At 46.9% G+C, this 16,680-nt stretch overlaps 1 protein-coding gene across 1 annotated transcript in view; it reads left to right on the top strand.

The window, feature by feature from the left end:
* Positions 1 to 16,680, top strand: part of LOC137424473 (plasma membrane calcium-transporting ATPase 2) — a 317,166-nt gene that overhangs the window by 149,912 nt on the left and 150,574 nt on the right. Inside the window, exons 6-7 of the mRNA XM_068111958.2 lie at positions 6,631 to 6,756; positions 15,204 to 15,371. Of these exons, the coding sequence (XP_067968059.1) occupies positions 6,631 to 6,756; positions 15,204 to 15,371 (294 nt within the window). The remainder of the gene's footprint in view (positions 1 to 6,630; positions 6,757 to 15,203; positions 15,372 to 16,680) is intronic.

The raw sequence follows: 16,680 nt of genomic DNA on the forward strand, positions 1-16,680 counted from the left end.
ACATGATCGCCCAGAGCATGGACGGTCTCTGATGTTGCCAGTTTGTTGATGATGTCTCTGAAGGAGCTGGGGCTCCCACGTCGATCAGAAGAATGGACGCGACAAAAAGCTGGAATTCATCTGAGTTGCTTTATTGAAATCAAACACTCAGGCACTCTTAAAAACCGTTTATCTGTCAGCAATATATATCTATTCCGCCAGGGGGTTTGCCCAGGCCCGGCGCCAGGGGGCGTGGCCCAGCGTCCCGACTGAGGCCTGGCAAGTTGAGCGCGGGCCTGCCCGGGCGTCCTGGACGAGCCCGGCATGGTGATCGCTCCGCGTCCTTGATAGGTGCAAGGCGATTGTGAAAACTCAGCGGCAGCCGCTACACACGTCCCCCCAGAATCGACTTGCACCGGCAGGGTCAATTTGAGGGGGGTCCTGACGACCCGGCCGAAGCGACCCCTGGCGGGTCGTGGGAGGGGGTCCGGTGAGGTGGTGGGCGGTCGAGTGGGGGGCACCGTGGACGGGGGGCGGCCTCGCCGCGGCGGAAGGGCCACCCGTGGTGGGTGGTCGACGTCCACGTGCGCCGGCTTGAGGCGGTCCACAGCAATCCGGTCCGACCTGCCGCCGATGTCGATGACGAACGACTTGTCGTCCCGTCGCAGCACCCGGAAGGGCCCGTCGTACGGCGGCTGGAGTGGCCGCCGATGTGCGTCGTGACGCACAAAAACATACTCCGCTGTGCGGAGTGCTGGGGGGACGTAGGACTGGGGGTCACCGTGGTGGGATGTTGGCACGGGGGCAAACCGTCGGGCGGCCTCCTGGAGGTCCGAGCGCTGGTGAGCTGCGGACCAGGGACTGGTAGCGTCGGGCACAAATTCGCCCGGGACGCGTAGCACCTGGCCATAGACAAGCTCGGCGGTGGATGCCTGGAGGTCCTCCTTGGGGGCCGTGCGAAGGCCCAAAAGGACCCACGGCAGCCGGTCGGCCCACCCGACGTCTTGAAGGCCGGCCATGAGCGCGGCCTTCATGGAGCGGTGGAATCGCTCGCACAACCCGTTTGCTTGGGGGTGGTAGGCCGTAGTACGGTGGAGCTTGACCCCCAGGTTGCGGGCGACCGCGCCCCACAGCTCGGAGGTGAACTGTGGACCGCGGTCTGACGAGATGTCCGCCGGTGCACCGAAGCGGGCGACCCAGGTGGCGATGAAAGCCTGCGCCACGTCGGCGGTGGTGGTGGAGACGAGGGGCACGGCCTCCGGCCACCTGGTGGTCCTGTCCACCATGGTGAGCAGGTGTGTGAACCCCCGTGACGGGGGGAGGGGGCCCACCAGATCCACGTTGACGTGGTCGAAACGTCGTTCGGGCACGGTGAAAGGTGCCAGCGGGGCCTGGGTGTGTCGGTGGACCTTGGCCCGTTGGCAGGCCGTGCAGGCGCTGGTCCAATCGCGGACGTCCCGACGAAGGCCGTGCCAGACAAAACGCGCCGACACCAGCTTCTGGGAAGCTTTCCGGCCCGGGTGGGAAAGGCCGTGGAGGGAGGCGAAGATGCGGCGTTGCCAGGCGACGGGCACGATGGGGCGAGGCTGGCCTTGGGAGACGTCGCAGAGCAGGACAGTGTCCGCGCAGGGGATGTCGGCCAGGCGGAGGCCCGTGTCCGCCGCCCGGAGGGCTTGCACCGTGGTGTCGGTGGTTTGGTCCGCCACCATAAGCGCAAAATCCACGCCCAGGTGGACCGCGTTCGCGCTGGCCCGGGAAAGACAGTCGGCCACGGCGTTGTTTTTGCCGGCGACGTGCCGGATGTCCGTGGTAAACTCCGACACGGCGGAGAGGTGGCGCTGTTGGCGGGCCGACCATGGCTCCGTGACCTTGGCCATGGCGTAAACCAACGGCTTGTGGTCGACGAACGCCGTGAAAGGACGGCCCTCCAGGAGGTGGCGGAAATGGCGGACGGCCAGGTGTAGACCGAGGAGCTCCCGGTCAAACGTGCTGTATTTGAGCTCGTTCGGCCGGAGCTGCCGGCTGAAAAAAGCGAGTGGCTGCCAAACCCCGTTCACCCATTGCTCATGTACGGCGCCCACCGCGTAGTCGGAGGCATCCGTGGTGAGGGCGATGGGAGCGTTGAGCACCGGGTGAGCGAGCAGTGTTGCGTCGGCGAGGGCCCGCTTTGAGCCTTGGAAGGCCGCATCCATTGCTGCGGACCAGGCGATGTCGTGCTTGGCCGGCTTGCCCCGGAGGGCTTCGTAGAGGGGCCGCATGAGCTGAGCAGCGCGGGGCACGAAGCGGTGATAAAAATTCACCATTCCCAGGAATTCCTGCAGGGCCTTTATGGTGCGGGGACGCGGGAACGTGGTGATGGCCTCGACCTTGGTTGGCAGCGGCACGGCCCCGTTCTTGGTGATGTGATGGCCCAAAAAATCAACGGCCGTCGTGCCGAAGTGGCATTTGGCCGGGTTGACGATGAGGCCGTGCTCGCTGAGGCGCTCGAACAGTGTTCGGAGGTGGAGGAGGTGCTCGGCCCGGGACGTGCTGGCGACGAGGATGTCGTCCAGGTAAACGAAAAGGAACGGCAGGTCACGCAGCACGCCGTCCATCAAGCGCTGGAACGCCTGAGCCGCGTTCTTGAGACCAAACGGCATCCGCAAGAATTCGAATAAGCCGAACGGCGTGATGACTGCCGTTTTAGGGACGTCGGCCGCCCTGACAGGTACCTGGTGATATCCCCGTATGAGGTCAATTTTTGAAAAAATGACCCGTCCCGCCAGACGGGCGGAGAAGTCTTGGATATGCGGGATCGGGTACCTGTCGGGGGTGGTAGCGTCATTCAGACGGCGGTAGTCGCCACACGGGCGCCATCCACCCCCCGGCTTTGGCACGATGTGCAGTGGCGAGGCCCACGCGCTATCGGAGCGCCGCACGATGCCGAGGTGCTCCAACGCGTCGAATTCGGCCTTCGCTACGGCGAGCTTGGCTGGGTCGAGGCGGCGGGCCCTGGCGTAGACCGGCGGGCCCGTGGTTGGTATGTGGTGCTTGATCCCATGCCGTACTGCGACGGCCGAAAACGTCGGCCTCGTGAGGGCCGGGAACTCCGTGAGCAGGCGAGCAAACTCGTTCGCCGCCGGGACGGTGCATGCCAGCTCGGTCGGCGCGGAGCTGCTCAATGTGCATACCAGGGAGCTGAAGGTTTCAGCGTTGATTAAACGACGCCGTTGGACGTCCACCAGCAGTCCGTGTGCGCAGAGGAAGTCGGCGCCTAGCAGAGCCACGGGCACGTTGGCGGTTACAAACGTCCAAGCAAAGCGTTGGCCGCCGAAGCAGAGGGTGACGTTGCGCGGGCCGAAGGTGCGGATAGTCGATCCGTTGGCCGCAACTAAGGAGGGGCCGCAAACCGCGGATTGCCTGTCCTGGTCAGAGGCGGGTATGACGCTCAGTTGGGCGCCGGTGTCGCACAGGAAGCGCCGTCCGGACGCTGTATCCGTGAATCACGCTGTATCTGTATCACGTCGGGGTCACCAATGAAGGAGCTGGGGCTCCCACGTCGATCAGAAGAATGGACGCGACAAAAAGCTGGAATTCATCTGAGTTGCTTTATTGAAATCAAACACTCAGGCACTCTGAAAAACCGTTTATCTGTCAGCAATATATATCTATTCCGCCAGGGGGTTTGCCCAGGCCCGGCGCCAGGGGGCGTGGCCCAGCGTCCTGGCTGCGGCCTGGCAAGTTGAGGGCGAGCCTGCCCGGGCGTCCTGGACGAGCCCGGCATGGTGATCGCTCTGCGTCCTTGATAGGTGCAAGGCGATTGTGAAAACTCAGCGGCAGCCGCTACATCTCCAGATAATCTGTTTACAGTAGAGAAGAAACGGTCCTTGCGGATTGATTAATTCATCCATAATTAAGGATTAGCGGTAATTATTCCACCCCCCCCCCCCGCCCCTGAATAAGGACTCGTTAATTCCCCCCAGAATTGAGGACTGTTTAATTCCCCCCAGAATAGAACATTGGAAACTCCCCCCCCCCGGAAGTAAGGATGTGAAACACCCCCACCCGCCCCAATGTAATTGAAGACAGCATGGTCCACCCACCTCCCCCCACCCCTGAAATTTAGGACGGGATAGCCCCCCCCCCTAGAATTCTGGAATTGAGGACTGGATAGACTCCCCCCCCACCCCCCATGGAATTGAGGATGGGATAGTCCACCCTCCCCCTCTTCCCCACCCCCCCCCAATAGAATTTAGGACGGGATAGTTCCCCCCCCCCTGGAATTCTGAAATTGAAGGCTGGATAGCCCCCCCACCCCCCATGGAATTGAAGACTGGATAGCCCCCCCACCCCCCATGGAATTGAAGACTGGATAGCCCCCCCCCACCGCCCATCGAATTGAAGACTGGATAGCCCCCCCACCCCCCATGGAATTGAAGACTGGATAGACCCCCCACCCCCCATGGAATTGAAGACTGGATAGCCCCCCCACCCCCAGAATTGAGGATTAGATAGTCCGCCCCCCCCCTGGAATTCTGGAATTGAGGACGGGATAGTCCTTTTGTTTGTGACAATGTCCTTGTGAGTCGCCATACTTTCCTTGCTTAAGCAAAGCTCCTCTTGATGTAAATCGACACCAGGTCGGATTTTATTGAAAACGAGACATTTGTAGCATTTTTACAGCCACACGCTGATCCTGAGCGATATGAATGGTAACAAATCTGTTTATGTTAAACTGTTTCAAATACTGCAACACCACTCTGTTAGATAAGGCTAGGTTAACACCGCTACTCTTGGATAAGGCAAGGGTTAACTCTGCTACTCTGTTAGATAAGGCTTGGTTAACTCTGCTACACTGTTAGATAAAGCTCGGTTAACTCTGCTACTCTGTTAGATAAGGCTTGGTTAACTCCACTACTCTGTTAGATAGGTTAGGTTAACTCCGCTACTCTGTTGGATAAGGCTAGGTTAACTCCACTACTATGTTGGATAAGGCTAGGTTAACTCCGTTACTCTGTTGGATAAGGCTAGGTTAACTCCACTACTCTGTAAGATAGGCTAGGTTAACGCCGCTACTCTTTTCAAAAGGAGACTCAGTGATGCCAAAGCAGCTTCACAGCAAGCACTACTCTGGGTAGTTTGCCATTGCCTTTCCAGCTGTAATCGGGGCAGGAATTCGTAATTTGTTGAGTATACCCCGTTGATAACTCGCCTACTCTTCACCAAAGACACTTTAACATCCATCAACTAATGCTGGCTGATGGTAAACCCAGTTTAACGACCATCCGAGGGATGGAACACCCATTGACTCGCCTGATGGTAAACCCAGTTTAACGACCATCCGAGGGATGGAACACCCATTGACTCGCCTGATGGTAACCCAGTTTAACGACCATCCGAGGGATGGAACGGAGCACCCATTGACTCGCCTGATGGTAAACCCAGTTTAACGACCATCCGAGGGATGGAACGGAGCACCCATTGACTCGCCTGATGGTAAACCCAGTTTAACGACCATCCGAGGGATGGAACACCCATTGACTCACTTGATGGTAAACCCAGTTTAACGACCATCCGAGGGATGGAACACCCATTGACTCGCCTGATGGTAAACCCAGTTTAACGAACATCTGAGGGATGGAACACCCATTGACTCACCTGATGGTAAACCCAGTTTAACGAACATCTGAGTGATGGAACACCCATTGACTCGCCTGATGGTAAACCCAGTTTAACGACCATCCGAGGGATGGAACACCCATTGACTCACCTGATGGTAAACCCAGTTTAACGAACATCTGAGGGATGGAACACCCATTGACTCGCGCTGTCCGCGAAAAACTAGGACGGCAGTTTATAACTGGGCCGGTACTCGAACCCTGGCTGTGTTATAACAGATGTATGTTATACATAACCTGTGTAACATACCTGCTGGTACTTCATGATTGTTATTTTCAAATCCCAATCCCTGAACTTTACCTGCATCATCCTCATGGAACACTTTATTTACTGAAATATTTAATTTCAAATTGAAGTTAAAATAAATAAATTAGTGCATGTTCAATGTTCGAATTGTCTTCCTGTATCGAATTTAAGTTTGTTTGTTTTTTGTTGTTTTTTTGTTTTTTTTAGCTAAATCTCTTGTTTTATATTTCAGAGCAGAGCAGCCATTCTCCACCATAATGAGGAGCAAAAACAGACAGGACATAATAGGAATTACAAGTGTCAGAAAGGATACAGCGCATTGTTTCAAACTTATTTCCAAATTCACTGATGCTTAGGGGTCAAATATAATACGTATGCTCAGTATGTGTGACGTCATGTTTTAGACCGATGTGAATCAAGCCGATGCGCTCATTTTTAAAGGAAGGTGTGAATTGTCTTCCTCGTTTTGGAGTATCACCAAATCATTCCTCAGTGTTCAGGAAGTTGTCATTGTGATAAAAACTCAGTAAACGATCTTTGACAAGGGTTCTAGTGCGGAACAAATAGATGCGTATGGCTGCTGCACCGAATAGCCTTGGAATCTCACGGGAGCTAGGAAGGCCAATTTTGCCGTGTCATGTGTGAAGTTGCCTGGTGGGTTGGAAAAGCTGAGGAATATGCCTTGGCAGCCCTCGCAGAACTGAATGAGCCCTTGGAGAGACAAAACTACGCTCACCTGCGGTGCAGGTACACACATCATGGAGGGGTCGGGGAAAATGCTGGTGACTGCAGTGGGGGTGAACTCTCAAACGGGAATTATCTTCACTTTGCTGGGAGTGAGTGCAGAGGAAGAGGAGAAAAAGGTGAAGAAAGGTAAGGTCGACTTGATTTGTTGAATTTCCATTTTCTTTATTTAATGAAAGATGATTAAAAATTAGTAACTGATGGTTGCTTTGAATAAATATACCATGTCTAGGTATGTTGTATGTTGTATGTTGTGTTTATATATATATATATATATATATATAGTACAGGGTGGTCCAAAATTAATTTGCACCTTTTTATTTAACTAATTTTTAAAATATTTTTATTATTGGTCAATTTTTTTAATATTACTCAGGATTAGTTCATTTATTTATCATCGTGAAACCAAGAACGACCGCACTGTGGTCACAACCTGCATCAAAATCTGGTAAGATGATTGGGATACGCACATTTAAAGCACTCTTTAAAGATGAACAGCATGACTGGGAAACACACATTTAATGCGCTGTTAAAAAAATTTCACTCGACACCTTATCCACATCAACTCCGCCACGGTTATATCAAAACAAGCTGATTCGTCACACGGTCACGAATTGCTTAACCATAATGTGAGGCCGTTCAAAAATTATGTAACGCTATTTTTTAAAGTAATTTGCATAATGTAATACTTGATTATTGTGTGTTCTGATTTACGTGCATTCTGACGCGTTTGATTAAACCTTACTATTATTCGACATATGATTAGATTTTGCAGGCCCCCTTATCGTGAGTAACACTCGACCGAAACAAAGCCAATGGTTTTTAGTAATTTACATAGCGTAACGCTTGACTACCATGCGTTCTGACGGGTTTGATTAAATCTTATTGTTGTTCGACATACAGGGCCTTCAGAAAGTATTCACACCCCTTAACCTTTCTCACATTTTGAAGCGTTACAGCCTGAATTTAAAATGGATTAAACTGAGATTTTCTTGTCACTGATCTACACATAATGTTCCATAATGTCAGTGTAATTTTTTTTTTTAGAAATTTTTACAAATCAATTAAAAGTGAAAAGCTGAAATGTCTCGAGTCAATAAGTATTCAACCCCTTTGCTATGACATTCCAAATTGAGCTCGGGTGCATACAATCTCCTTTGATCATCCTTGAGATGTCTCTACAACTTGGAGTCCACCTGTAGCCAATTCAACTGATTGAACGTGATTTAGAAAGAAACCTTTCTATATAAGGTCCCACAGTTGACAGTTTATGTCAGAGCAGAAACTCTACCATGAAGTCCAATTAACTGTCTGTGGAACTCCGAGATAGAATGTGAGGAGGAATAGATGTGGGGAAGCCTATAAAACAAGTTTTGAAAGTTTCCAAGAGCACAGTGAGCTCCATCATTGGGGAAATTGAAATAATATGGAACTACCCAGACTCTTCCTAAAGCTGGCTGTTCTACAAAATTGAGCAACCAGGCAAGAAAGACTTTGGTCAGGGAGGCGACCAATAACCCAATGACAACTCTGACAGAACTACAGAGTTCCTTGGTTGAGATGAGAGAACCTGCTGGAAGGACAACAGTCTCTGCATCACTTCACAAATCTAGGCTTTATGTTAGAGTGGCCAGATGGAAGCCACTATTGAGGAAAAGGCACATGTTTACAATCTGGTTTGCATGCCTGGAGTTTGCAAAAAGACATGTGAAAGACTTGAGGGCATGAAGCAAATGATTCTGTGGTCTGATGAGATGAAAATTGAACTATCTGGCCTGAATGCAAAGCATGATGTCTGATGGAAACTGAGCACAGCTCATCACCCATTTAACACCATTCCTTCTGTGAAGCATGGTTGTGGCAGCATCATGCTATGCGGATGCTTTTCAGCAGCAGGGACTGGGAGACTTTTAAGGATAGAGGGAACAATGAATGGAGCTAAATACAGGCAAATCCTTTCGGAGAACCTGCTTCAGAGAGCAAAAGAGATTAGACTGCAGCGAAGATTTACTCTCCAACAGGACAATGACCCCAAGCGTACAGCCAAAGCAACACTGGAATGGTTTCAGAACAAGAACGTGAAAGACCTTGATTGGCCCAGCCAAAGCCCAGACTTGAATCCCATTGAGAATCTGTGGAAATACTTGTAGATTGCTGTTCACCAATGCTCCTCATCCAACTTCACAGAGCTTGAGGAGATCTGCAAAGAAGAATGGGATAAACTCCCCAAATCCAGATGTGCAAAGCTGATACAGACTACCCAAGAAGACTCAAAGCTGTAATCGCTGCCAAAGGTGCTTCTACGAAGTATTGACGGGGTTGAATACTTCTGTATTTCAAATACAGAAATTAGATATTTCTTTATTTCATTTTTAATTATTTTGCAGGAATTTGTAAAAATAATAATTCCACTTTGACATTATGGGGTATTATGTGTAGATCAGTGACCTATAGGCCCAATGTTAGTCCCACCAGAAAACGCAGAAGTTGGCCATATTATTTCATCTCGGTGCTATGCTGGGTGGAGTTAAGCGACATATGTGGGTGTGGCCCGGCAGCTCTCTGACCAAGAATGGGTGCACATTTTAAAAATTGACCGCCAACAAGTACCCCGACAACAACAACAACGTGAAGCTCTTGTGGAAATGCTAAAATGCTTCAATCAATAAGGTACGATATAATGAGTCGTTGAAGTGCTCAATCCCAGCTCCGCTCCTGTGGATGACAGTGGTCAAGCGGAGATGGATTCGAGGAGCAGGGAGACCATGGGTTGTCTGTCCGTCATCTTTGTTTTGATCTGGTGTTGCAGTAACTACATTTTGTACACATAGTTTCAGGTCTTCGCGTATGATTCTGCCAAACGTCGTGCGAGAAGTTCCCACCAGCTGTGCAAGTTGATACTTTTTCGGAGAAGCCTGCAAAGCTTCTCGTGCATCCTTTATCTTGTCGGATGTTCTCACTGAAGGTTTTCCACCACTGTCCTTTATTTACATCTTCTACATTTCTCGTCTTTAAACTTTTCACCAATACGATTGTTGGTTTTGTATTGTGGAATTATTGCATTTGGATAGACCCTACAAAACTGCCTTTGTGTAGAAACATATGTCTGTCATAAAATATGTCAGCAACATGAGCGTCCGCTGAGGCACAGAGAAATTGTTTGGAATTGATGAAAACTTCATGGGAAAAAAAACAACTTAAAAGCTTGTTCTTTAGACGACCTGAAAATAAAGAGGGTCACATTGGTGAAATTATGAAAACTATTTGAAAAATTGCAAATCATTTTGGACCTCCATGGATGTATGTATGTATGTATATATATATATTATTATTTATTATTATGGGAGAGTGAGATGACAAAGGGTAAAAAGGCAAAGAATTGACTGGAGCTACTGTTAGGCCCTGCAAGCAGGAAAAGATGGAGTGGAGGAGGAAACACAGTTACCTGCAAGTAAGAGGATTGGGATAGGTAGGTGTAATGGTTTTAAAGATCATGAGGAAGGAAGGGGGCGACGTGCGATGGTTCCGCACCACTTTCTTGAGGCTGTGGATGAAAGAGTAATGGTATATTTTACAAAAGTCAACGTTCACAATTTCCACATCGCCTGTTTGAAATGTGCTTTCTCTTAATTAGTCAGGTTCACTATGTAATTTCGTTGGAATTTTTGGGGGATTTGGAAAACTATATATTTTTGGAAACTATATTGTATAGTCAGTCAGAAAACCAATGTTGCTATTTGCACAGACTCCTGTATGGCGGCCATCTTGGATTTTCAAAATTGCCGCCGTAGAACTAATTTTTCTCAATATCTCAGCTTCTAAATAACATAGAGCTTTTATTCTAACGGCTAAACATACATTTTCAAGGGCCCCGAATCCAATGGTAACAAGTTCGATAAGCTAGACATGACCATAGAGCTCCTATGTGGCGGCCATCTTGGATTTTTCAAACTGGCCGCCGTAAAACTGATGTAACTCACCTTCTGAAGAGCACAGAGCTTTGATTCATCATTGAGTAAAGTCATCATCATCCTCATCATCCCTTTCGTTCATCACATCTTGAGAGTCCTCATCATTTTGGCACTAGATGTCACTCTGACAAAGGTCTGTACAAGCCAAGTTGTTTGTTCTGCAGGAACATCTAGATGAAGAAGTCTGTTTTGCACTGACATCTAACCATTTGAATGATGGCCTTGGGGGCTGGAGGCTCCTCAGTTGTGGTTGGTTTCACTTGCCCATCCGTGTCTTTGTAAAAGCCGTTTTGCAGGGGATTCAGCTGAGGATCCTGTTGAGCAATGCTTGCCTGACCCCACACTCTGGCTTGGATATGGACTCTAAGGATGTGCTGCTTGAGAGCTCCAAGAGTAGGAGGAAGCCTGTCACTTTCTGCCATGTGTTTGCAAAAGATATACCATCGTAGTTCGGGGATGCTGTCGATGTGGATGCCATTTGGAGAGTAAGCAGCGCATACAAAGTTAGCTAGTGTGGACAACATGTCCTCCGTCACTTCAGTTACATCTGAAAGCATTCGTACGGTGTCTATGACATCTTCACTTGCTTTGAGGTAGACATGCAGCCAGGTTGCTTTGCCTATTCGAGAGAACCTCCCAGTGTTGTCTGCCCCTGTGAAAGCATGAAAGGCTGGCAATGCCTTTGCTCTTTCGACCCCTAGAGCTGTCCACAGTTGCTCTATTTGAAGTATTCCAGAGGCCATGGAAATGGATGTATTCCTCAGCAGTAGGTCATAGTTTGCTATGACTAGTACCAGGACATCTGTGTCGGGAGAGAAGAACACCAACTGCGCATCATGTGGGTTTCGCTGGGATGCCAGCATGGCCTGGTGGATCAACAGGGTGTCAGCTTCTTCATGGTTGTTGTCCTCGAAGAGCAGGTCACTGTTGCTCCTATTACGCCCTGAAGCAGACGTGATGATCAACTTGGATGAGTGACTGTTGTATTCTAGAGTTTTCGCTGCCAGATAGTCAGTCAGATCAGCCTTTGTTTTGTCATGAGAAAGGAATCTGCTCATTGGGATGTGTTTGATGTTGGTGTCATCTCTGACTTGATACTGTACTGCATCCTTTCCTTGCCTTCTTTTAGCCCTGGTTGCACTCTTCAGAGAATCGTTTTTGTACGTGTCAAAGACCAGTATGATCTCATCACAATCTTTTGTTAGAGACATGAGTCTGTCATTGAAGCATTCACCCAGATCGTTGACTTTCACTACAGTGGCTGGTTTCTTTGTCAGCTTATGCACAAGTACCATCCCATCCACCAGTGCAATCTTCCGACTTGTAGGTTTACTAGATGTGGATGCCATAGTTCTTGTGTCCATTGGATCTTCTTGTAGAACACTTGCAGCTGGTGTCTGCTGCTGATCTTCGGGGTGAATTTCTGCTCTTGCTAACTTGTCGAGGAGATGAATTAACTTCGACTTGTCAGTGCATGGAAGAATTGTCCCATCTGGAGCGAACAGTGCTCTTGGTGTCACAGTGAACTCGTAATTTCCGATGGCATATTTCTGGTTGACGTCTCTGTTTGACTTGGCAAGGACCATGAGCCTTCCGTACAGTTCCTTAGTCTCCTTCAGATCCACAGTCCTGTCTCTGAGTTTCACTGTGGTTCTCTTGTTCACAGACGTGAACATCTTCTTGTTCTCCTTCTTGACTGGTGCCCAGAGGCTAACATCTCCATTGATACGCCTGGGAAGAACTAGGAGCTGTAGTCTTCATACAACTTCTGACCAGTGACATCAATGTTCAAGATCTGTGGTACATACTCGTCTGGGATGTAAGCATTCGTTATCACATTGTGCAGCTTGTCACCTTCAGTGTCAAATGGATTCCCGTGACTCAGTATCGCAGCCTTGATCTTGTTTATTGCTTCATGCTCCCTCTTGACTGCACTTGGACCAAGGTCATGATGTTCTGTGATCTTGTCACCTTCCAGGCCAAACTGACTCTTGAAGTCTTTTGACAGGCGTGATAATTCTGGTGTAACCATGAAGAATCTCTGTCTAGCATTGGCATTGTTAGAGATGCCAATCAGTCCAGAGTGAATCTTCATCAGCTTGTTCAGATGTTCACATGCATGATCTGGTCCAATGGATACAAACGGGATGTCATTCTTGGTTACTGATAGATTGCCAGCTCCTAGTTCTTCCCAGGTCCTAGGGTGATTGGTTCTTAGGTCATACATGTCTGCGATGTATCGGAGCTCCACATAGGAGCTCTATGGTCATGTCTAGCTTATCGAACTTGTTACCATTGGATTCGGGACCCTTGAAAATGTATGTTTAGCCGTTAGAATCAAAGCTTTATGTTGTTTAGAAGCTGAGATCTTGAGAAAAATTAGTTATACGGCGGCCAGTTTGAAAAATCCAAGATGGCCGCCACATAGGAGCTCTATGGTCATGTCTAGCTTATCGAACTTGTTACAATTGGATTCGGGGCCCTTGAAAATGTATGTTTAGCCGTTAGAATCAAAGCTCTATGTTATTTAGAAGCTGAGATATTGAGAAAAATTAGTTATACGGCGGCAATTTTGAAAATCCAAGATGGCCGCCATACAGGAGTCTGTGCAAATAGCAACATTGGTTTTCTGACTGACTATACAATATAGTTTCCAAAAATATATCGTTTTCCAAATCCCCCCAAAAATCCAACGAAACTTTAAATCTGGGCATACTGAACCTGACTAAATCCCATTTTCTCTTTCCAGACAAACGTTTCCACGTACCTGTCTCTCACCTCTCCTGTAATGTTCCTTCCTCCATTTAAAACCGTTTTCATTTGTCTATGTTATTGTATTCAACATTTCATAAGGTTACCCAACATTTTCCCCGTGTAATCTGTCTTTCTTTCTTTTTATGTTTAAAGTAAATTATTCTGAGTTGCTCGTCATTTCATCTTTACTTGTCCCAGAAAAGTGTCCATCATCATATGGCATCACGTCGACATGCTTTGGATCTGCATATTGCGCAAAAACATGCGGCGATGGCATCATTGCCTTACATTTTCTCGTCCCGCCGCCTTTGCGGTGATATTAATCTTTCTCACAAACACACTTTCACCACCATCGTTTTTCATTTGTCATTCAGAATGTGACGGCGACTATTATAGGAGACTGTACACCCTCTCATCTGATTTAATTGTGGATGTGCCGTGATGTCTACAGGTGAAAATTCCTCTTTGACTATCGCTTGCACCCAATGTATTTCTGTTCCTGGAGTGATTCTCTTTCCATACCAGGAGGTTGAATTGCTGGTAGATGCTTGTTTTCTTCCTCTTCCTCTGCCTCTTCTTCTTCTTCTTCTTCTTCTTCTTCTTCTTCGTCTTCTTTTTCTTCTTCTTTTTCTTATTGTTTCAATTCCAGGTAGCTCTGAGACCTTTTTGATGGACAGCTTCATCAACTTGGTCTCTCTGAGGAATAATCAGCATTTCCACTCACCCTATAGTCATGCAGGAACCAGGTCAGAGGCAAGCTTGCCACTACATCAGGGTATATATCGTTTGTGCTGGAATGAAATGCCATGTGATGGTGATCCTAAATGGTTATCACATTTGCCTTTCAGCCATCACTGAATCCTGTTTCACATCATCATGACGTGACATTTCCAGTGCACTACAGAAGACGCGTATTCACACACGCATACGTATCTACATGCGTACACACTTACACACATTGCGATGAATCTGAATGACATTGCCAAACAAACGCTCTATTTTCCCATGATCTTCCTTTGGGTTTTTTTGTTAATTTCAATCGAAAATCTGGGTTAAACAAAGAGCGAGGTGGGAGATGATAAAGGATGACACATTGACAGTGATGATATGGTGAGACAATTTAGTAGGTGGGTGAGCAAATGGAGAGGGGAGAGGAGACACAAGGGGGTGGGAGGGGGGGAAGGGAGAGAGGGGAAGGGCAGAGATGAGGGGGAGAGACTGTAAACGGGAGGGGGATGTCAGGGAGAAGGGGAAATAGCCTGCATATTAGAGTGGGTGTTGGTATTTTTGGACACAACACCACAGTACTTGTAAGTCATACATTTCTTACTCCACCATATCATATTAAACTGATTAAAAAAAAATTGCATCCATGAGCAAGTACAAGCAAATGAGACGGCCTGCTTATCAGTTGTAATACGCGCACTTATGTATGACATGCCGTACATGTGAAATACAACTAAAAATTTGACCTGGATCCTGCATTTTTCTGTTTGTAAAAACTGATATTTAAAAATATATATTTATAACTTTGTGAAGGAATTGAAATGCAATGGATAAGGACACCACGGATTATCAAACACATACGATCAGAGGAGACAGCCAGCTTAATTGATCCTCCCAGTAGAAGGCTGAAACCCCCTCACCCCCAAATGATATTCCAATGCTAACGACACTCTATCCTATTGCCACGTGAAGCAGACTTCTCCACCTCATCCTCTTCCACTCCCATAATTTTCCATCCCCTTCCTTCGACATCTTTTGTAAACTCGCCATTTGCCTTGCTGCTCCCCTACCCTTACTGTGTTGCTTCGTCGCTCACTCGAACATCGTCCCGATCGCTGCCGTCAGCCAAGGCACAAGATGGAATGGCGCTTGTCGAGATGCAACCGCTACGAAATGCCGAAGGGGGCGAGCCGGATGACGCGAAAGAGCGCAAGAAAACCGGAGGGCACAAAAAGGAGAAATCCGTCCTGCAAGGAAAGCTCACCAAACTCGCTGTGCAGATTGGAAAAGCAGGTGAATATTTCCTTACAAATGTGCTCACCATACCTTCAATCACCTCGCCCCACCGCTTATCTGAACTATTTATGCAGATTGTTTTCCCCAACTTAAATTTTACTGATCGTTTTCGCTTATGCTCATTCCAGTTGTTTTTTTAATACACCCACATGTTAACTTTGAAACATGTTTTTTTTATACACCCACATGTTAACTTTGAAACATGTTTTTTTAATACACCCACATGTTAACTTTGAAACATGTTTTTTTAATACACCCACATGTTAACTTTGAAACATGTTTTTTTAATACACCCACATGTTAACTTTGAAACATGTTTTTTTAATACACCCACATGTTAACTTTGAAACCTGTTTTTTTTATACACCCACATGTTAACTTTGAAACATGTTTTTTTAATACACGCATGTTAACTTTGAAACATGTTTTTTTAATACACCCACATGTTAATTTTGAAACATGTTTTTTTAATACACCCACATGTTAACTTTGAAACATGTTTTTTTAATACACCCACATGTTAACTTTGAAACCTGTTTTTTTAATACACCCACATGTTAACTTTGAAACCTCTTTTTTTAATACACCCACATGTTAACTTTGAAGCCTGTTTTTTTAATACACCCACATGTTAACTTTGAAACCTGTTTTTTTTAATACACCCACATGTTAATGTTGAAACCTGTTTTTTTTAATACACCCACATGTTAAATTTGAAACCTGTTTTTTTAATACACCCACATGTTAACTTTGAAACCAGTTTTTTTAAATACACCCACATGTTAACTTTGAAACCTGTTTTTTAAATGCACCCACATGTTAAATTTGAAACCTGTTTTTTTAATACACCCACAAGGTTAACTTTGAAACCTGTTTTTTTAATACACCCACAAGTTTAACTTTGAAACCTGTTTTTTAAATGCACCCACATGTTAAATTTGAAACCTGTTTTTTTAAATATACCCACATGTTAACTTTGAAACATGTTTTTTTAATACACCCACATGTTAACTTTGAAACATGTTTTTTTAATACACCCACATGTTAACTTTGAAACCTGTTTTTTTAATACACCCACATGTTAACGTTGAAACCTGTTTTTTTTAATACACCCACATGTTAAATTTGAAACCTGTTTTTTTAATACACCCACAAGTTTAACTTTGAAACCTGTTTTTTTATTATTATACCCACATGTTAACTTTGAAACTTTTTTTTTTAATACACCCACATGTTAACTTTGAAACTTGTTTTTTTAATACACCCACATGTTAACTTTGAAACCTGTTTTTTTAATACACCCACA

This window comes from Myxine glutinosa, chromosome 4 (genome assembly GCF_964187855.1).
Source record: "Myxine glutinosa chromosome 4, kmMyxGlut1.1, whole genome shotgun sequence".
Lineage (NCBI taxonomy): Eukaryota > Metazoa > Chordata > Myxini > Myxiniformes > Myxinidae > Myxine > Myxine glutinosa.